Genomic DNA, 20,879 nt, shown 5'->3' with positions numbered 1-20,879 from the left:
GCGGACGCGGAATGCGCGCGTGCACTTTAATGATTAACCGGAGCGACGCGCACGTCCCGTCGGAATGGATCACGTCTGAGTGTGTCGGCGCTTCGGCTCATCCACGGCGAGCCGCGAAGGGCCACGCGTGTGCGTAGCATGCAGGACACGGCTGTCCCCGAGTGTGCACGCATCCGCGGACGGTGGGAATAGTCGAAGAGGAGCGAGGTGTGTGTGTGTGGCGCCGCGCGAGGAGCTCCGCGCCGCTCGCGCTTTCCAGCCCCGGGCCGCGGTGGCGCTTGGAGCCCGCGAGGAGGAGGAGGGGGCCTGGCGCGGCGTGCCGGGGGCCGGGAAGGCCGCTGCTGGCTTCGGCCTGGGAAAACGGAGCGGTTGCACCACCATGTAGCCAGCGGCGTTGTCCTCGTCGCCGCCCTTAAACCGCGTCACGGTGTTTTACTGCGAGATTTTGTGCGGTAAATCCGCACGGAAAAGGCAAAGGCGTGTTCCTGACCTGCTACTCGGTCGGTGCCGCTCGTTTTTTGTGCGGTCGCGTCGCGGTTTCGCCTCAGGTCGCTGTCAGGGTTTGTGCGGCTAAACGGTGGCTTTTTCTTAAATTAAAACTGGAGCCTGGTGGACGTGCATTATATATAATGTGTACGTCATTTTATAATGTCGGCGTTATTAGCCATGCTGACGAGGAGGTTCTTTCGCGTTGAAATCCTTTTACACCTGCTCGTTTGAACGCTTCACACTGACTGAGAGTCTCACTCGGGGCGGTTTGCGCATAGATTTGCACTACAAGACCGCTTTGCTGAAGCGGGAGTCAAAATATATGCAGCAGCTTTAATTATATATAATGAAAAAGAACCGATAAAAGGGATTCCAGGGAGAAATCAGCCTAGTAGAAGTCCGTCTTTCTTCTTGTCGAGGGATATTGCCTTGTCCTCGTAGCTCGGTGACAACAATAATTATAATTTCACCTGTAATTCGTATCTGTAGCACCCCTTCACACACTGTCACAAACTCGTACAACGCGGGCGTGTGCGGGCAATAAAATGTGAATTTCTGTGTTAATCTCAGAATAAAAAGGTGAAGAGGGAAAAAAAGTGACCCCCGTACTCCTCTGTACTACTGGAAACACAGGTGGAGGACAGACACACAAAGTGAACATTTTGTCTTTTAAAACCAGTTCAGCGCCTTTTCTGTTTCTGCAGCTGGAAACCACTTCTGTATTTGCTTCCACTGAGACATTATTTGCAGCAAAATATTTTTTTATTTATTTATTTTTTTTTTTTTGTTCCTCCACCCCAGCGAAGCGAATTTAAGTAAAATATATAGTTGAATTTTTTTTTTTTTTTTTTGGTTGGTTGTGTTTGGTGTCTTTGCTTTCAGAAAGAGCATGTCGAACAGGAACTGCTAAATGTCCAAAATCAGAGGTCGAATATGCAAGACAACACTGTGGGAACTTGTTTGCAAGTGAAATTTCCACAAACTGAGAAGTTATCTCTGGCCTTGAGACCTGGGCTTTAACTGGAAGTTTACTCTTCGTTTCAGTTAAGTTGTCATTCTGTGAATGATCGATTAGAGCGAAACGGTACTGGTTTTAATCGAGGCGTTAAAATTTTCATTTATTTTCTGCCTGAACCGTTCTGCCGCCTGTTTTGTTCGAGCACACGCAATTGCTGCCCATTGTATAAACGTGGAATCATCTCGCGAGAAGCATCCCAAGAGAAGAAGCGCCTGAAGGGGAATCTGGCAAACTAAAGGAGAGGAAAATGACCTTGCTGTTCGCATGTGTGGAGTTTTGATGACTTCGCTCAGCCGGTGGATTAGAATCCCTAAGAGGTGCTGCAGTGGACCATGAGTATCCGTCCCCAGACCTCTCCCTTGGAAAGGTAAGTTCTGACAACCCAGGGTGGTACAATGGCACCTCAAATCTTTGCTCTTGACACTTGATTCTTTTATTGCGTCTTATGCAAGTGGCTTCACCTCAAAACACCACAGGCAAGGTTCACCTGTTGTCTGTAAACTGAGTGTGCAGTTAGTCCGTGAGGGTGAAGTGTACTCAATGATATAAACTTCAAGCATGCTGCATGTGTACATATGTACTGCTGAGAAAGCAACATCTGTAAACAATGGACTGCCTGCCATTGCTGTCACAGGTTAAATGAACCCAACTGTTTCTATGAGTCATTTTCTGCAACTTTGCAGAGTGTATGAAAACTTCCACAAGACCAAACCAGAACTCGGTTGTTTTTCTGTCATTTGTTGATCAGTGGAGGCAGGCATGGGGAGGTCTTGAACATTTACACTGTTGGTCAGACATGGCAAAATTGTGATTGAAGATGAATCTGGAGAAAGCTTTGTTGACATGTTCTTGCACTGTCTGCTGGCGTAAGTTGAAGAACGAGCGAACAAACCGTCAAAGATTTTCAGAAATTCCTAAAATATTTATGTTCTGCTCAGTGCCTGTCTGCCTGTCAGCCTTTGCTTCCCTATTCACATGACTGGCTGTAGCAGAGTTCCTCAAATCTTATCCTGCTGAGCCAATGCATGTACATTTTTCCCAGGTCTCCATTACCAGCTAGCAAAACGATAACCGGAAATTGATTCTGAATTAGTTAAAAAAAAGAGGAACAATTTGATCAAGCCCTTAATTGCTGAGGTACACCAAGAACCCACATATACACAGGTCTGTTGGTGTTCAGATTTGTTACAGCCTCATCTTTAGGGAACCAGTGACTAGAAGCTCAAGTAGAATGGCTTGTTAACATGGCTCAAATGCTGTTTCTTCCACTTCTGGAGTTCCCTTATGATCTTTAAGTTTCACTTTCAGGTTGTCAGTGGTGTATGTGATGGGGAAGATGGAATGTTGACCATTGCTGAATGGTGCTGTTTTAAGATCTGTATGGACATCACACACACATGCATTCATCTGCCTTGGATGACCATAGGTTTTTTACATCAGTAAAAGGTCATTGAATCTTATCGTCCCATCTATTCTTGTACCTGTTCAGTATTTTTTTTGGATTTGTATCCCAAAATCAAATTTTACAGTAAAATTTTCTTTTTATCTAACGTTAACTGTTACTGTGTGTTGTGTATAAATTTGATTGTTCCTGGTGAACAAGCATGTCCAAGTTCATTTTTCCATTTAATAGATGGGAAATGGCTTACTGTACAGCTTGTAGTCTTCTGAAACAGCAGCTGTCATCTGTTGCGATTGGTCCAGTTGTATTTAGTTTCATGGTGGTTCTGCAGAGAGCTGTGAATGCACTTGATCCCCCAGCAGGTTTCTTTTGGATACACAGTTGAAGGGCACTTATAAATAGTGTTATTGAGGCTTGTGCATGGTGGGCAACCTGTGTAAATGCAGTGTTGTACATGCGTTTTGTCAATGGTTGTCTGTGTTGATATGTCTCTTTTCCTTCCTATCTTGTTTCTCCTCTGTCTGCGTCCATTTCCTTTGTTTGTCGTGAAAGCAGGCCAGCAGTTAAGAAACAGACCCATCTTCCCAGGTAGGGGGGGGACACCGGAAAGTGCTCCGATTGTCTTTTGAAAGGAAATCTATAGATTTTATGCAGTAGTAACTTAGTATGGATTTAGCTTTGAGTGGATTCATTCAAAGTATGACCTGGTGACCTGAAAGGGGGAAAAAAAAGAGCCCAGGAGGTTGCCCAGATCAAGGACCTGTTGTGAATTTATTTACTTATAAGTAAAGTTTGAGAGGGGCAAATAGTTGCTTCATCGCTGTCACAACAGTTTTTTCTGTATAGCTCGCTGTTCAGATTGTTAATTTTGAATGTGCCTCAAAACGAAACTTTGACACATTTGCATCCTATGACCATGATACAAACCCATTAAACCTGCTCATCGTGCATTTTGTAGGATATAAATCCACTGCATACAGAAAACCTGCACCTAGTGGGATATTGGCTCTTTTTCGCTTGAATTTGAGCTATTATCAAGTAGAAACCATCACGCGGTGAAGTGAATGTGGGCCTGTAGCTCCTCAAAACTGTGAACTTCAGAGATTGTGTGTGGTGACATACCTAACAGTGTACCAGGGCCAGTCCAGGATGTGTTACAGGATATGTCTGTATTTGTCTTTTTTGAAACCCACAAAGAAATTCTTCATGTTCAGTTAATTTCCCCCATCTTTATTTCTGAAGGTTTACCTGTATTTCTTGGTGTCTTCTCCTTTTTTTCTCGTCTTGTTGCTTCACCATAGTCCCTTTGCTGCATGGTGAGTTTTTTTTTATTTTTTATTTTTTAACAGATCTTGTCATGTGAACATTTTTTTCTTTTAAGGTACATGTGTACTGTGTTTGAAAAGAAAGAAAGGACCATCGTGGCTAGTGAGAAAGACAGGCTGACTGCACACCTTTGTCCTCTAGTGCAAACTTCTCTTGTGCCATTTTCTCTTTCCAAAGCTCACGTATAATTTCCTTTGCGTTTGTTCCTGTCTCTCGACTCTCCAGGTTGAACAGCTTAACAATGGGGGACTCTGAACGCAAGGCTTTTGGGAGCCAACAGAAGGATTCACTGTCTGACTCTCACACTGAAAACACAGGTACTGTGGGTTTAAAAACCATCAGTAGGTTAAAATGTGCCTCGCTCATGGCAGTGTGTAAGGCAGCTCCTCTCACTGCTGTGTTGAGTAGTAAGGTTGATTTTTGTCTGAACCACTTGTCTTCCTGCTACAGCTGTAAGGTGGTGCTGCTATGATGACTGAGACATCTCTCTGCATCTCCTTTGTCTGTAGGCCAGGGTTTGGTCCAGCGCTGTGTAGTTGTACAGAGGGACCAGCTGGGGTTTGGCTTCACTGTATGCGGAGAGAGGATCAAACTGGTACAGAATGTACGGCCAGGTCAGAAACGTATTCCTGCCTTTGTGATTCCAGTTCACTCATCCTTATGTTTAATGCATTCGGACACTTGTATGCTAAAGGCCTTTGGTTCATGTAAGGTTTTTCGTTTAATAGTGTCTAACTTAGACAAAGTTAGTCCTCTAAACCAAGGTGTATGTGAAAGATGAGGTTATATGTATTAACCCAAATAAGGATTAGGATAGCTTTGTAATATTTCCGAAGAGGGAATATTCTGCCGGAGCGACTAGCTGAGGTTTGGCTTTACAGCGTACAGAGAAAGGATCGAACTAGTACACACGATGTGATTGTCATCTTCCTTTTTTTTTTTTTTTATTTTTTAAACAATACCTCTCCTTCTGCAGGTGGTGCAGCTGTGAAGGCAGGAGTGCAAGAAGGAGACAGGATCATTAAGGTTAGCTGAGATGTACACTCTGTAATATGGAACTTTGTTTCATTCTATTCAAGGTCTAATTCTGTGTTTTTTGTCTCTTTCTGCCAGGTCAATGGGTCGCTGGTGTCCTCCATGTCCCACCAGGAAGTGGTGAAGCTCATCAAATGTGAGTAGTACTTCATAGTGAAGATGAGCTGCTGCCTCTGAATTTTGTCTGTTTTTTCCTAGGTACAAAAATCAGTCTGTACCAATATTGCATTTCGTGGTGGGGGTTTCCGTTACAGTGGGAACTGGTTCAGTTCCTGTTTGCCTTTCTGCGTAAAGTGATTACATACAGATTTTAAGAGTAGCCACGTTTCACGTATCATTGGTTCGTGGTACTTAAGTCTGATATTGAGGAAGGTACACTTGAAAATTTTATTAGCCATTCCCTCACATAACAAAGGCTTCTTTTCTCAGAATCTGGATTTGAGTGAATAGAATTTCAGCTCTAAAATTCCTATCGGCTGTCAATTCACACCTAAATGCCTTACAAAAACAAAATTCACTCAAACATAGAACATTTGATAACATATCCATATGTGCCATGGCATCTCCTCCACATCTTGGCTGTTGATGTGCCAGCTTGCAAGCATGTTTCAAGAAACTCATGACTTCTTGTCATCTGAAATAATGAGTCCTAAAGTGGGGGAAAAGGGTGCTAAAACAAGCTCAGAACTTTAAGATGCATTTAACATGAAGGCCGCTCAGTTTAATGAAAGTGATGAAACACTGAGTCTTGAAAGGCAATATTACAAATTCCTTTGATGTGATTTGATCCACTGTTCATTTTTTGCAAATGTACTTTATCAGCAGAGGGGTTACAAGTGATTATAGTAATTACATCACAAGAATGTGAGTTTGGGAATTTTCTGGAAATGTTTGTCAGAAAACTAAGATTTCTTAAATGTCACTACTCAGATTTGGACTTAACTTTAAGTTGTGTGGGCTGGAGCAGCTATCTAGCAAGTGAATTACTCAACAGTGAGACAAGCATTAAGGGCTCAGTGCTATTGGAATCCAGTAAGAAAGATGTATAAACAGCAGCACAGTCAATGTAGGCAAAAAAAAATATTGTGGCCTCTCCTGTTCTTTTCCCAAAACAGCTGGAACATATGTTGCCTTGACATTACAAGGCCCACCTCCTTCTGCAGCAGCTGTCCCCTTGCAACCTCTTCCCACAGACATTTCCCCCAATCACAGGGCAGCCCCTGGAGGTGAGGCACCACCTCCTCCACCACCACCACTCCCCCCAACTTCTGCCAACTCTCCTTCCCAAAGAATCACTGGACCCAAACCTCTACAGGTAAAGTACACACACAACTGCAGACAGTTGCACATGTGGCCCCCCCAACATGCACAAAAACACAGTGTCACTGCTGACCCAGAACTCTCCATCTGTCTTCCTTGCTAGCATGCACAGGTGCAGAAACATGCCTCTCAGATTCTCAGGAAGATGCTGCAACAGGAAGAGGCTGATCTTCAGGTAATCTCAACATTTTTAAAAAAAAAAAAAAAAAACCATTTATTACACCTGGACAGGGTAATATAACAACTGCCACTAACGTGGCTTATTAATGTAGAGCTGGACCTAGGCCTTCAGAACCTCAGGCAGCAGAAAGCATAGAGCTACTGGGGCATATTGACAGCTTGTTAACCAGTCCTTTGCTGTCTCTGATGAACAGGACCTGCTGGAGGAGATGTCAAGAAATCCATCACCTTCGTTGGAGGAGCGGATTGAAAGTGCAAAGAGACGTGCTCACCAAGTCAGGGTGAAAGTTCAGCAAGACCTGGTGAGTTGCACTGGGAGCCAGCAGGCAGCAAAACAAAGTGGAAAAAACTTTGTAGTGGTCTGTAGAAATTTCGCCTTTTTTTTTTTTGTTTTTTTTATTTATTTATATATTACATCAGCGTTTAAGTGCGTTTCTTTCCCCCTTTCCCACTGTTTTAGGATGGAAGTCGAGCTGAGTCTGGGGCCAACTACCTAAGAGCTGGAGAAGGTGAATACAATATCACGTCCTTCTACTCCAACCTTAATATGAAAGTTATTTTTGATGTCTGGTGTCTTTATGGAAATCAGTACTAGATTATTCTACCAACTGTTTGTAAGTGCACATGAACAGCAGGTATCTTAATAGTTCAAGCCGTCTCCTTTTATTCAGAAGACAGAGTCTGAATCCCACCTGCTGTTGTATTGTCCTAGAGTAAGGTACTTATTCTGAGTTTCTGCAGTAAAAATTAGTCAGCAGTATAAACAGGTAAGTCATGCTAAGTTACTTTGGAGAAGAAGCTTCACTTAAATTAATTGCAAATGTACATGAAGTGTGGAAAAGACAAGGATTTAACCATTTTGAGACCCAGCAGAAGTGAGCAGTTACATATTGGGTACAGGTAAGGAATTGTCCAGTTGCTGGTTAGATGTTGACAGGGTTGGCATGTTACTGGTTCTTTGGATATACTGCTTTACTGCTACAGGCCAAACAAGGTCCCCTCAAACATCAATATTAGTTAAATATTCATACTACCGAAGTAAGGGTGAATGGCCGCTTTTGACTGTGTGCGTCTGTCCCCACAGGCAGCCTCTCCATGGACTCCACTGAAGGGGATTATGAGGTGGGGACCTTTCCTTTTTTTCAGTCTGTATGAGCCTTTGTTTTACATGTTTCTTGCATGTGTCTTATCTCAATAGTTGACATAACCTTAAATTTGTCCTCCCTTAGGCCTATGAAAGCCCCCACTCCTCCCCTTCCATCTCCTTACGGGCCCCTTCTTACTGGAGAAGTAGCTCTGATATACAGTCGTCCTCTGAAATGGTGAGGGTTTTAGGAAGTGTCATGGAGTTTGAGACAGACAATGTTTGGGCACTGTATTCTGGAGTTTGTGCAGTGTCATTTTAAGATTTATGCCCCTCCCCCCTTTCACCAGGGTGTCAATGCACAGATTATTGGCCCAGAGGAAGAAGATGAAGAGGAAGTGTACTCTATAAATGAGGTGAGTGGCATCCTTTATTAATCTCAGCCCGAGTGGACATTTTCTCCCGGTGTTTGTGTAAAAGTATTTTGGTAGTTGACACACTCATACTGCTCCAGAGCAACGGACCGTTCCAGGACATCGAGCTGCTGAAGACCCGACCTGCTCACATGACTGTCTTCATGAGATACGTGTTCAGCCAGCTGCTGGACCCCAGTCCATTGGTGATTGAGTAGATTTTCTTTGTCCTCAAGCTCCAAGGTCACCTAAATGATTAGTCCTGTTGTATTTCCCAAATGTTCACTCTGTGTGAACACCACTAGTTAGTCTTTTTTAACCATAAACGCTAAAAAGGGGCAAATGGTAAATTTCACTGATATTCTGAAATACCTGAATGAAGTTTTTGCTCAATTTGTTATACATTCCTATATTGCAGTACCCTGAGTATAAACACTACTTTTATTAGTAATTAGAAATGATTGGTAAAAAAAATATTAGTTTGTACAGATAGCTTCCAACTCTGCATCTTTGCTTAACCAGTGGAATTAATAGTTGTTACTATAGCAATAAAATGTTTGTCTACCCTGTAGCTCTTCTACCTGTCAGTAGAAGCCTACCTGGGCTCAAGTCCCAAGGATGCCCGTGCTCTTGTCCATCAGATCTGCAGCCACTTTCTCGACCCTGACGCTGTGTGTTCCGCCGACTTGCATCTCATCCGCACACACATGCTCCCACTGGTGCATTTTCATTGAACTACCATCACATGGGATTAACACATTCCATGTGCAACATTTCTCAGAATATATCCACTTTTAAATTTTCTACAGTTAATATCAGCGTAGTAATAAAGATACATCTTGATTTCCTAGGTAGTTTCTGTAAGTCTCAGGTACATCTATAATACATACACTGTAAGACTTTGTTTCGTGCTATGTCAAAAGTAAACCTAATTTAAAATGTAAAAAAGCTTGTCCACAAACTTTCATTCAGTGCTAGTCATCAGGTGGATTTGTCCCATAAAGGTGCACAGTTGGTCATCTTTTTGACCAGCGCTCAAGAAGACAAGCAATAAGCAGTAAACACTGTGGAAGCAAGCTGAATTCATCCAGTCTCGTGTTCAATTTACTTTCAGCTGATGGATGGGTGTTGAAATGCAGGTCACAGTCACTAAAATTTTTGAAAATAAAGTGAATAAAATACAGTAGAAAAATTACTAATGTGGTTTGCTTCTATTGATACCTTTACTGTATCTTTATTTAGCCTCTTAAAATTCGGGTACGAGAGGAGTTCTTGTCTGATATTGGTAAGTTCTTATTTTCTTTTTTCAGTTTGGTGTTCTAGGGTCTTGTTAGATCTTCAGTTACAATTCTACAGAATCCTCTGACAGATAGATGGATAGACAACTTTTTATTGATTCAAGGGTAGCTGTGCCAGAATGATTCCCCCCCCCCCCCCTTTTTTCTTTTTTTTTTTTTTAAATCAAGTGTCATGTTTCTGGTTTTCCAGAAATCTCACAGTCATGAGTAAATGTGTGTGCATGTGCACAGGAGGTTGTTTTTCTTTTTAAAGTTTGTCTCTATGGTAAGATGTCTTTGTACTCTTAATAGATAACTTTGTCATATTCGGTGAAGACTGTGTCTGGGGTTTTCATAGTTGTTTTTGTCAGTCTTTTGTAGTTGTATGATACTTTTGCTGTTGTCCTGTGTTGTTTCTCCCTATCCCCTCATTGCTGATCTCGCCTGTGTTACTATTTTCTGTATAGACAGCCGTATACAGGCCCAAGAGGACATCAGGGGGCCACTGTCGGAGCTACAGCAGCTGGTACTGCCAGACATCCAAGACCAAATACAGGACTACAGGTACTGGCCTTTGTGTGTGCGTGTGACAGTGGGAGCTGTGTTTGCTCACACATGTTCACTAACGACATGTTTTTTTCCCCAGGAGCAAGCAGACAATGGGGCTGGGCTCTCTTTTTGGGGAGGGAGATCTGCAACAGCTGGATGGAGACCCAGCAAAAGAGAGACAGGTGGTGGACAGACAGGTGTCTGCACTATGGGAAATACTGTAAGTTTTGAGGGGCACAGAAATTGTTTCACTGTTTAGTCAGATGTTCAGGTTGACGTGGGTTTGCGTTTGCAGTATAAAACAGCCATATTTGGTGGACTGTTGTAATTTGTGGCTCAAAGGTCATACATACACAATAGCCCCAGTACTGAGAAGGATGCAGTTCTTGCCTAAGTCACATGACAAGAATGGGACCTGCCGTGTGTTTATGTTTCTGAAGTTATTTTTCCCATGTCTCTTCAGCTCAAAACATGAGGAAGAACGGAGGTAAGGAAAATATATATTTTTTTTTTTTTTGTACTTCATGTATGCATGTTAGTTATTCTTGTATGGAACCAGATTATGAAGAATTAATACAGACTAAACATTTCTGTATCACGTGAAATGTGGTTGCCCTAATAAAACAACCTTTGGAATAAATATTTAATCTCTATCTCCCAGATTTAGAAAAGCATCTGTGAAATGTATGAAAGTAAATCACATAGAATGGATTTATGCTATTGAGTGTATGACTTAGGTTTTTGATTGGTATGTTTCCCGTTTAGGTTTTTTTAAAAAAGAAGGAAAAAATATGCAAACTGAAAAAGTACAAATAGCAGTTTGACCTTTCATAGTGACAGCAATGAGGAATGTTAGAGACAGCTGGAGGTGTATAGTATTGCTAGGTGGTGATGTATTAAAAGGGTGATGGGTAGGGGTGTGAGTGTGTGTCCTATATTTTCCCCAGCTCTGCTCTGGCCTCTGCTGTGTTGCTGTACCTGAGACACACAGGCGTCAAATTGCGTGACTCACGCCTCCCCCCTGGACTGTCCTCAGAAAAGGACAAGTGGCTCCCATTCTTCCCAAAGACCAAGAAGGTAGGAAGTATCTTCTTTCTCACTAAGATTGAAAGGTTTTGCAAAGTAAACAGTGATGTTTAGTTTCCTTTCCCTCCTCAGCTCAGTAGTAATAAGAAAGAGAAGGACATAGAGGACAAGAAGAGGAACCCTATCCTGAAATATATTGGCAAACCCAGGAGCACCTCCCAGTCTAGTATGTGTGCGCACACACATCTGTGTATATCTCCCCAGAGTATAACAGCATAAACACATGCAAATACACTTACCTCTGTGTATGTGGCCTGTGTAGCTATGTGACCTATGAAAAGTACTGTCTCCCTTCACCTGCCAGTTTACAGCATGTATAAACACACACTTCCTGTTTATTGCACATTTAAAGAGCTTGATGTCACAAAGGTGCTTTTGAATGGCTGTTTTTGTTGTAACTGTTTCCTTTTTGGTGTGTCCTGTTTGAATTTTGTTCTCAATATTTAGTCATCTGTGTGTTTTCACTTTGTGTCACTATGGCAATTTTTACCAGTCATAATTTTTTTCCCCCCTTATTTCAGCGTTCCATGTCCCGTTGTCTCCCACCGAAGGTATTTTCATTTCTTCAGTTAACCCCTGTTAGCCCTCATTTTATTTACATTTTGTCTCTTGTTTTGCTTTCTTTGGTTTGCAGTAGGGATTGTTTTACTCTTAGCCAAGCAAAATGTGTGTCTATTTTCTTGACTTTCCCTGCCTGCCTGTATTCTCACCCCATGCTGTAGTGCGGTCCGGAAATGTGAGGAACATCATCCAGCAGTTTGAGAATCACCAGCCTGACTCATCAGGGGCCGATGGTGATCTTCAGCGGCTTTCCACCAGTAGCCTTGGAGATGACATCCTGGACCAGGACAGGTAAAAATTATAGTCTCGTCTTTTGGTATGTGGGAGTGCTATGCTGAGCTCATGTGGTGCTGTACATGAATTTCAAACTCAATGCTTTTATTAGCTTGCCAGTCAGCAAATTGGTTATAGATGTTATCTTTAACTTGAATGACCCAGGTTTGAATGCCACCTTCTGCTGTAGGAACCTTTGTCAAGGTACTTGCTCTGAGATCAAAAAAAGTAAAAATTACCAAGCTGTATAAGTGGGTTAGTTGTAAGTTGCTTGACAGCAAGTTGTTTTGGGGAAAATAAGTTGAGAAAAATAAATTAATATGAATGTAAGTTGCCTTGTACTGTGAAAACAGAGAGCATAAAATTAATGTTGGTGAAAAAGCTATATCAAAAAATGAAAAGAACAAGAAATCTACAAAGTGTTTTCAAAAAAATCATTCTTTGTCATAACACTTTTGGCAGCCCCACGGTGTCTGTGCGCTTGGCTCGCAGCGAGTCTCTGAAGGCACAAGGTGAGGGCCGCAGAAGGGGAGCAGGTGCTGCCGGAGAGTCCGTGCCTCGTTCCCGTAGTGACGTGGACATGGACGACTGCGGAGAGGAGCGTGAAGGGACAGGGCTGCATCTCCTGCACCACAGCACCTCCTCCTCAGCTTCCAGCAGCTCTGCAAGGTATGCCCCCCCAACCATTAACTTTACCAGTGGAGTAAACATTAATTTCCCCTGGCCTTTTTAAAGGTTGCAAAAGAAAAAAAAAAAAAAAAAAACTGCTGACTGGAAAATGGTTGATCAGTAAATTGGTCGGAGGTTTGATGTCCTCTGAAAACAATGACTTCAATGACTATGTACTTGTCCTGAGATGCTTTCCTTGTATTTTTTAAGGAAAAATGCCCACTAGTCAAAAGTTTGAGTACACATGCTGGCAGCTATCTGTTGCAAGGCATTCGATGAAAAAGTTTGATCAGGGAATTGAGCCAATTTTCTGTCTTCCGAGCTCTTCTGCAGCAATTCTCAGAGGTAGAACACTTTCTTGGTAGCTCACACGCCTAAAGAGAGAAAAGCAACAGAGCCTTTCTTTTTATGTCCTCAGGTCACTGGAGAACCCAACACCACCCTACACCCCACGAAGCAGGCGAAAGTGAGTTTCTTTCTCTGAATCTCGCCATGGAATTGTAATGATGTTATGAAGCATGTGGTTGTGAACATGGCACAATTTTCATCCTCAGGAGTATAGAGTCACCAGTAGCACTGCTGCCAGATGCTCCTGCCCTGGAGGAGGATATCAGCGAAGTCCACAACTGGCAGGAGATGGTAGGGCCGGAGATACTGGCAGCAATAGGACCCCGGGAGGTGGACCGGCAAGCTGTCATCTATGGTAACCAGCAAATTAAATATGTGCCTTAGCCACTTAAATCCATCGGTCGACCCATCATAGTCTGTTGTCAAAACGTTCTTCATAAAATCTTTGTGCTTTATTAGGAATAGTCATGCAGTACATGACAGAACAGGTGGGTTTGCATGGTTTCAACAGTGGCTGGTCTTTCACCTCCTGTCTTTTGTGTTTTGTTTCCTCCAGAGCTCTTCACCACAGAAATATCCCACCTTCGCACACTCAGGGTTCTAGACCAAGTGTTCTTTCAGAAGATGAGGTCGGTGCTGAGTTCAGATGAGTTGGACTGCATCTTCCCCAACCTGCTCCAGGTCTACAGGCTGCATGGTCAGTACCTTTGATCTCAGCATCCCTCAGGTATAACAGGTTTTGTGTGTGTGGGAACTTATATATCTGTGTAGTGTTTTCACTTGTTGTCTTTGTGCCTTGTAACCAGTTGGACTGTTGTATACGGACCATTAGGCTCTTTGCTGTACTTCCTAGCCAGGACCTGCCTTTCGTTAATGTTCATTAAAGAATGTGTTGTTGCCAGTGATGCGTTAACAGTGTATTACTCTTTCAATGCAGCTGGTCTTTATGAGTCTATGAAGAAACTTCGTGAGTCACCCATCGTTCAGGGGATTGGTGATGTCATGCTGGCCAGGGTGAGTTTTCTGTCCATTTCATCAACTTAAGTGGCTTATCTCCAAGGCTCTTCTAAGTCCCTTTTTGTCTTTTTAGTTTGAGGGTGCTGCTGGCGCTGAGTTTCAGGAGCAGGTGTCTCAGCTTTGCTGCAAGCAATCTCAAGCCCTTGATCTTATCAAGAGTAAACAGCGTAGAGACCAACGATTTTCACACATAATACAGGTATGTGGACTTTTGACCTTGACATGGGTGTGTAAGCTCTTATACAGTGTAAGAGGTACCAATTTACCTTCCGGATGCATGTTTTTGCTTGTTTGTAATTGTATATTGCACTCTGGCTGGTTGGTGGGTCCTGTATTCACCTGGTTCAAAACTGACAATCTATAGGTTCTCTGTTCAGGCTCTGATGTGGTGAAATTAGCTCTTTCTGGCTCTCAGAACTGCTGAATTCCTTTGGGCACCTAATGTGCTCCAGCAAAACTGGTACTGGACAAATTGACTGTGCTTTAAGAATTGCTTGTCTGCATCTAAAACTGTTACTCTTAAATTTTTTTGGAGAAAGCCTCTGAATGTCTAATTGTAAATGTGTTTGCAGTGCAGAAGTTCAGACTCTTATTTCTGTGTAGGAGTGTGAGGCGAGCCCCTATTGCCGGAGGTTGCAGCTAAAGGACCTTTTGGTGTCTGAAATGCAGAGGCTCACCAAGTACCCTCTGTTGCTAGAGAAGATCATAAAACACACAGATCGTGAGTATTACACAACACACACAGCGGTGCATGCAAACATAGATTTATACAAAATAAAATTCAAGTAGTAGAATTGATGGATTGATGTTAAATGAATTGTGGAGTTGTATGCCATGCTTTCCATCATCTAGAGTTAGATTAACTTGTTTGATTAGGTAAAGCAATATTAATGAAGTAGTTTGATACTAGACAATATTTTTTTCTCTCTCTCTCTCTCCTTCTTGCACCCACAGCCCTCTCCCCTGAGTTACCTTCTCTTCAACAAGCACTGGTGTGTTGCCGTGGGATCCTTCAGGCAGTGAATGAGATTGTCAGGGAGACGGAGCACCAACATCGTCTCAGTCAGTATCAGCGAAGGCTTGATGCCACACCTCTTGAGAGGCAGAGCAGTACTGTGGCAGCACAATTCAAGGTAGCCACCAGTCTGTCTCCCTCATTGCACTCTGTAGGTGATTTGTTTCACCAGCTCCTGCCTGGAACTTGTCACTTAATATACCTCTCTGATGTCTAGAATTTGGACCTAAGCACAAAGAAAATGATCCATGAAGGAGTCCTCACTTGGAGAATAAGCAAGGACAAGGCCATAGGTAATACCCAGTTGGACATTATTGTACTGGAACTGAGTATTGGCTTTTTTTTTTTTTTTTAATTGTTTCTGTTGATTTCAACTGGCTCTTTGTCATCTTCTCTCAGAGGTTCAGGCACTATTGCTGTCTGATCTGCTGGTTCTTCTTCAGAAGGGGCCCGATGAGCGACTGGTGCTGCGCTGCCCCTCACGTTCACTAGGGGGAGCTGTTAGTGGCATTGGTGACACCAAGCCTTCTCTCTGCCCAGTGATTCGACTAGACTCTCTTCTCGTTCGCCCGGTAGCCACAGGTGAGGTAGATGGGGAAATTCTTTGCAAGAGGGAATTGCAAGACACAAAACTTGGGACTGGTTAGTGAGTAACTGACAGGTTCACCTCTGTCTTTGCAGACAACAAGGCCCTGTATGTTATTAGTACTTCTGAGAGAGAGATCTATGAGCTGGTGGCAGGGACATCCTCAGAGAAGAACACGTCAGTACCTCTTTCTTTCTGTGTTTGTGCCCTTCAAGCCCTCTGGTTACCATGTGAAAATCCCTTTTTGGTTTGCAAAGTACAGTGTTGTTCTTGCACAGATAAGCTGTCTTGAATGCCTTCTGTAAAAGTTGCATGGATGAATGGATGAATTTCTGATTCACTCAAATTGAAGTGCTTTTGCAAAGTAGCTTTGCAGATGGAAACTGCACTGAGTTCTTCTGGTTCACAGGTGGAAGGACCTACTGGAGAAGACCATCTCATTGGCCACAGGGTCAGCAGTTCCAGCAAATAATAGCATGACACCGGTCTCGTGAGTCTTACTGTTTTTTTATATAATTCAACTTGTGAATGGAATTAAGTCTTCAGTTGGTATGGGATGTTTTAAAGGTTAAAGGGCAATAAACTGCTTTAAATTAATTCCATGTAGATCATTGAAATGCTACATGTGTTCTTCCTCTTTGAGGTCTACCAGTCTGGACATGGAATCTACCATCTCAAGTGACAGTCATGTCTACCAGTCAGGTGATGGGAGTAACTGAGCACATGTGTAATAATACATCTTGTAGAAAACTGATACTGATCTTCACATTTCTGTAACTTTGTGCCCTTCAGAAAACTCAATGACAGAGGAATCTATGGTCATGGAGAGAGAGAGCTCTAGCATTGATGACGGGCTGGTTGGTCTGGGAGGTGGCCATGAGCAGTCCAATATCTTCCTGGATACTCATGGACAGGATTGCCAGCAACAAGAGCTTGGAGTGGCAGAGGCTGCCTTGCAGGATGGTATGACCCATAAAAAAAAACACACTCTAATCAGTCATGCTAATCATTGCTGTGTCATTGACAGGAGAGCTTAACTGTCCGTTTCCTCCCAGTGGAGAGGCTCAAGCAGCTTATCTTCCGGAGCTTGGAGGAAGACTGCTGGAGCCAGGACTCTGATGACACACCCACCAATGAAACGGCCAATGAAAGGAGCCCTTTTATAGATGGCATTAACTCAGAGGCTCTGGAGCAGGATGCAGGTCTCAAGCAGTGGGAACATGAGGAAGGAGAGATGCCATGTTTAGAGATGGAGCGTGGTGTCCAGGTGGTGCGGAGAGGTGAGTGTTTCAATGCTAGTTGCATGTGAAGGTCCTGAGTCTGCATGGCCCAGAAGTATAGGAACATCTCAGATATCTGCTGCTTCTGGTTAAACAGCACAGTTTGAAATGTCCTTAAGGCAGAAGCATCAACAGCGTTTGGCTTTGTGTTTTTTTTCTGGCATGATTTGTTCTGTTAGTGTGGAATCTGTACATGAAACTTTCATAAGCACATACATTTACATTTATTCATTTAGCATATGCTTTTCTCCAAAGCAGTGTAAAATGATGATTATGAAGTATTTAGCTGACACCTTTATCCAAGGTGGCTTAGAATCCTACATACCCTAAGCCCCCAGCTGCCAGGGTCCATTGTGTCTTGCTGATGGAAGGAGGGTAATGGATTATTCCTGCATCATCTCTGACTGGTCTTCACAGCATTGTTGAAGGGGATCCCAGCTGTATCTGCTGTTGTCACCCTTCCCTTGTCTGTCTCTTGCTTTCGGTTGCATGCTCTCTGTCTGCTGGCATGCCTGTTGTAATATGCACACTTTATACATCTGTCACACTTCCTTTCTCTATTCTGTGCACAGCTGAGGGGGCGGGCTCTGCTTCTTTCCCTGATGACATCTCTGATGTCTCCCTTCTCTTCAGCCAATCAGCCAAGCCGAGAGGCGGAGCCAGTGTTCATGGTAACAGGCTTCTGTTGGTAAACCAAAGCTGATTACTAAATATTGACAGATTTTTCAAAAAACATCTGAATTTTTACAACTTCTTGTCCTTTACTGCACTTTGGTTGTGTATCTTTCATTATTTCACTTTCAGAATCAGTCAACTTTAGTTTCTATGACATTACAGGATTAAACCCTTAATAGAGAAGGTATGATTGGTGGAAGCTGCCATCAAACACATGGCAGTAGTTTTCATGCTTGGTTCTCATGGCATGATTTTAATTTCACCATGTCCTTAATTAATCAGTTTTTAGTTAACACATGAAGCGAGAGTAAAGATGCAACGACTTTTAGTTAAAATAATGAATATTGTGTTAACTTGAGGAGGCAGAAATAACTAGCCAACCAGAGCCATTCTCCACCATGTTTCCACTTCATGCCTTTGACTTTCAGCTCAAACAAACGTCAAAACATTTGAGTTATGGCTGTGTTTTGTTAATGTGTATTTCAGGAAACACATTCTACCTGGTGTTGCCCCAGGACTCGGGTGAAACAAGCACTGAAGGCCTGATCGAGACAATAAATGGGACGTCTGGCCTTGGCCAACAGCCACCAGAAATGATGCCATTGTCCAGCATACAGCAGGAAGTGGGTCGTGACACACCCTGTCTGAGGCTGATTGGTCAACAGCAGCCTGAGGACTTGAGCCATGAGGGCACTTTGCATCATTCACAAGCAGATATTCAGAACCATGTTGTTATGAATATGGAGGAGATTCTTCATGTCATTGAGGAGTTGATGGCCAAACTGCAGAAGCTGCGGGTAAACCCCTCTTTTCTATGTTTTCAGCCACAGATTCAAAAAAAAAAAACCTTTTTGAGAGAGGTATTTTCACGCTCAGTTATTTAGATGGAAGTATTCAATTATATTACATGTTCTCCTAGATAAGTCTTGAGCGGGTTGTGTATATTAGCAATAAAGATGAATAATGCAGGGAATGGCTTACATCAACACTTTGGGTGTTGTGTAGAACGTACTGGTCCGGCACACAGAAAATGCAGTTATACCTAGCATCCCTTTAAAATAATTGCTTCCCAGCTGATATGGGATGGTAGGAGGCTCACATTAAATTAACTACTTTTCTGTTCCCTAAAGAAAATAGAAACGGCTCACACTGAGCTCCTGAAAACACTGACCGAGCTACCTGGCAATGAGATTTTGGGTGACAACTTGCAGACTCCGCCCACTGTTGCCAGGAATCCCTCACTCGAACAAGTAGCAGAAGATGGTGAGCAAGCTCAAAGTGTAGGGGTCATAACGGTGCGAGAGGGAACTCCCAACTTGCACAATTTACCTTTGTGTGTGTGTGTGTCTCCTTCAGGAGGGGAACCGACTCACACCGTGATCCACTCCACTGGGTTTTGAGACTCGCCGGAAGAGACTTGATGCACTCAGTGGAGGTGGATCTCCGAAAACCCTTTTTTTTCCTCCAGTAAGGACAGTTAGGCACCATCTGTAAACTGGATCGCTGGAGGTTGCATCCTCTTCCTTCATGTAAGATGGCAAACTGTAAAGAGAACAGTCTTGGATAAGAAATTTGAATTAAAAAGGGATCATGACGGACACGAGGAAGGTGATGCAAAGGAGAAAAGTGAGCGGGAGTGAAAAAGGGATGCATTAGAAGAGGAGCCGCAGTGCTTTTACTCATCCTTAAACGTACCTCATACGTGTGAAGCTTAAATGTGGAAACGCTGCAGGCTCCACTCTGGATCCAGTCCTGTCGCAAGCCATTGCTTCCCGGGAACTTGAGCAAAGACGCGCCTCCAGATAACCAAGTGTGGAGATTTGTCTGCAAGCTTGAGGCCAAAAAGGAATGGAGGATGATTATATTAATATCAACATAATGATGGAACAGTGACAGGCAGTTATGCGAATGCCCTTGGTAGTCCTACTCCCATCCGCTCCACTGCTGCTGAGGGACTTCCTGGGGTCTTTTGGGGCACAGGGTCCAGCAGTACCATACTGTCAGCATGCCCTAGTGTAGTATTTGTGTTTCACCACAATTTCCCCTAAAGTACCAGATGATGACTTCTGGTCTCTACGTAAAGCTAGCAGAGTACTTGTGCTGTAAATACAACAAACGGTGAGATAGAAAGGTTCTTTAAATAGCTGCATCTCCAGGTTCTATACCATCTGTTTGGCACTGTGGTGAAACTAGGGCACTAAATGTCTCTCCCTGCTAGCAGTTCCACACAAGTGTGGTATATATGTAAAACATCTCATGTTCTTTTAATTGCTTCTGTTAGGAACTGGGGAAAGTAATTTCCTGTCCCCTTGTCTTGATTAGGTTGTCCCTTGGACCCCCCCAACACAGACTGCTGTACTTATGTCTCAACTGGTTTCTGTAAAACTACTTGAGTTGTGTATTATAGAGCCTTCCTTGTTTTATACATTCTTATGTAAAACATTAGTTTCTTTTATTTTTGTAGATAAAGATTTGTAAACTATATTTCTCACCAGTTTTAAAACAGTACTAGCTGCACGGAAGAAAGTTGGACTAATGTTTCCGGTTTGTGTTTCGTGACATTAAAAGGTTGAAACTGGCTCGACTTTGCTGCAGCTCTTTTTCTGGACATTGGACAAGTACCTGTCTTCACAGCAACAAATTATAGAAAACATGGCAGACACTAGAGATGTCTTGTACTTATATAGCAATTGAGTATAATTTTACCAAGCAATGGTCAACACTAACTGCTTTTCTATTATGTGCCCAGTATATGAGTCCTAGTTTCTTCTCTGAAAGCTTTAACAAGTCTGATCACAGCCAAAGACTCTGGAGGGTGGCTATTCCACATTTGGAGAAACAGTTGCAGATGTGATCCTAGTTTGCACTAAGTGTTCATCACATGCATAGCTGCATAAAACTCAATAGGCAATTCCTGATCACCTTCCTGCTTGATTTCAGTAAACCTGAAGAACCTTGTATCATGCAGGTGGGGGCAACCTGTTAAATGAGAGTTGTACTTTACAGGTAGAGTCTATTGCATTGATGTTAAAAATCTTCCATCCAAGCTTACCTCAGGACAACCAACACATTTTACCTGGTTCAGTTCTCCTACTTTGTGCTGCAGACAGTGTTAACAGGGAACAGCATATTGGTAGAGTTGGTGTGGCTACTTCCACTCTAGTGGGACTTACCTCAGTGCTGTTAAACCAGTGCAGGTAGGGTCTGCATGCAGCATTACACTGCATCATACACGATATTAGGTACAATGCAGCTCTGAAAGGGTCACTGGTAGGA

General features: G+C 43.0%; 1 protein-coding gene across 4 annotated transcripts; it reads left to right on the top strand.

Moving 5' to 3' along the window:
* The first annotated feature begins 1,294 nt into the window (after positions 1–1,294).
* arhgef11 (Rho guanine nucleotide exchange factor (GEF) 11) lies at positions 1,295–20,177 on the top strand. 4 transcript variants are annotated; one of them, XM_018763765.1, is made up of 41 exons: positions 1,297–1,874; positions 4,461–4,552; positions 4,745–4,849; positions 5,212–5,261; positions 5,349–5,406; positions 6,386–6,585; positions 6,694–6,765; positions 6,965–7,072; positions 7,231–7,279; positions 7,855–7,892; positions 8,000–8,092; positions 8,205–8,270; positions 8,369–8,473; positions 8,840–8,938; positions 9,510–9,552; positions 10,012–10,108; positions 10,191–10,313; positions 10,557–10,580; positions 11,041–11,170; positions 11,252–11,345; positions 11,701–11,730; positions 11,902–12,031; positions 12,476–12,682; positions 13,101–13,148; positions 13,237–13,385; positions 13,587–13,727; positions 13,968–14,044; positions 14,121–14,246; positions 14,651–14,768; positions 15,002–15,180; positions 15,280–15,355; positions 15,462–15,644; positions 15,744–15,825; positions 16,058–16,138; positions 16,292–16,350; positions 16,441–16,611; positions 16,704–16,928; positions 17,501–17,599; positions 18,090–18,400; positions 18,734–18,866; positions 18,960–20,177. In XM_018763765.1, the coding sequence occupies exons 1-41, from the start codon at positions 1,840–1,842 to the stop codon at positions 19,001–19,003; spliced, it is 4,350 nt and encodes a 1,449-aa protein (XP_018619281.1). In that variant the 5' UTR covers positions 1,297–1,839; the 3' UTR covers positions 19,004–20,177. The 4 variants fall into 4 exon arrangements, with proteins under 4 accessions (XP_018619284.1, XP_018619282.1, XP_018619281.1 ...); XM_018763766.1 differs by lacking the exon at positions 11,701–11,730 and having other exon boundaries at positions 1,296–1,874; XM_018763767.1 differs by lacking the exon at positions 17,501–17,599.
* The last annotated feature ends 702 nt before the right edge of the window (positions 20,178–20,879 follow it).

Source organism: Scleropages formosus, chromosome 11 (assembly GCF_900964775.1).
Source record: "Scleropages formosus chromosome 11, fSclFor1.1, whole genome shotgun sequence".
NCBI lineage: Eukaryota > Metazoa > Chordata > Actinopteri > Osteoglossiformes > Osteoglossidae > Scleropages > Scleropages formosus.
The sequence above is the reverse complement of the archived record's forward strand: the minus strand, read 5'-3'. Positions and strand labels throughout refer to the sequence as shown.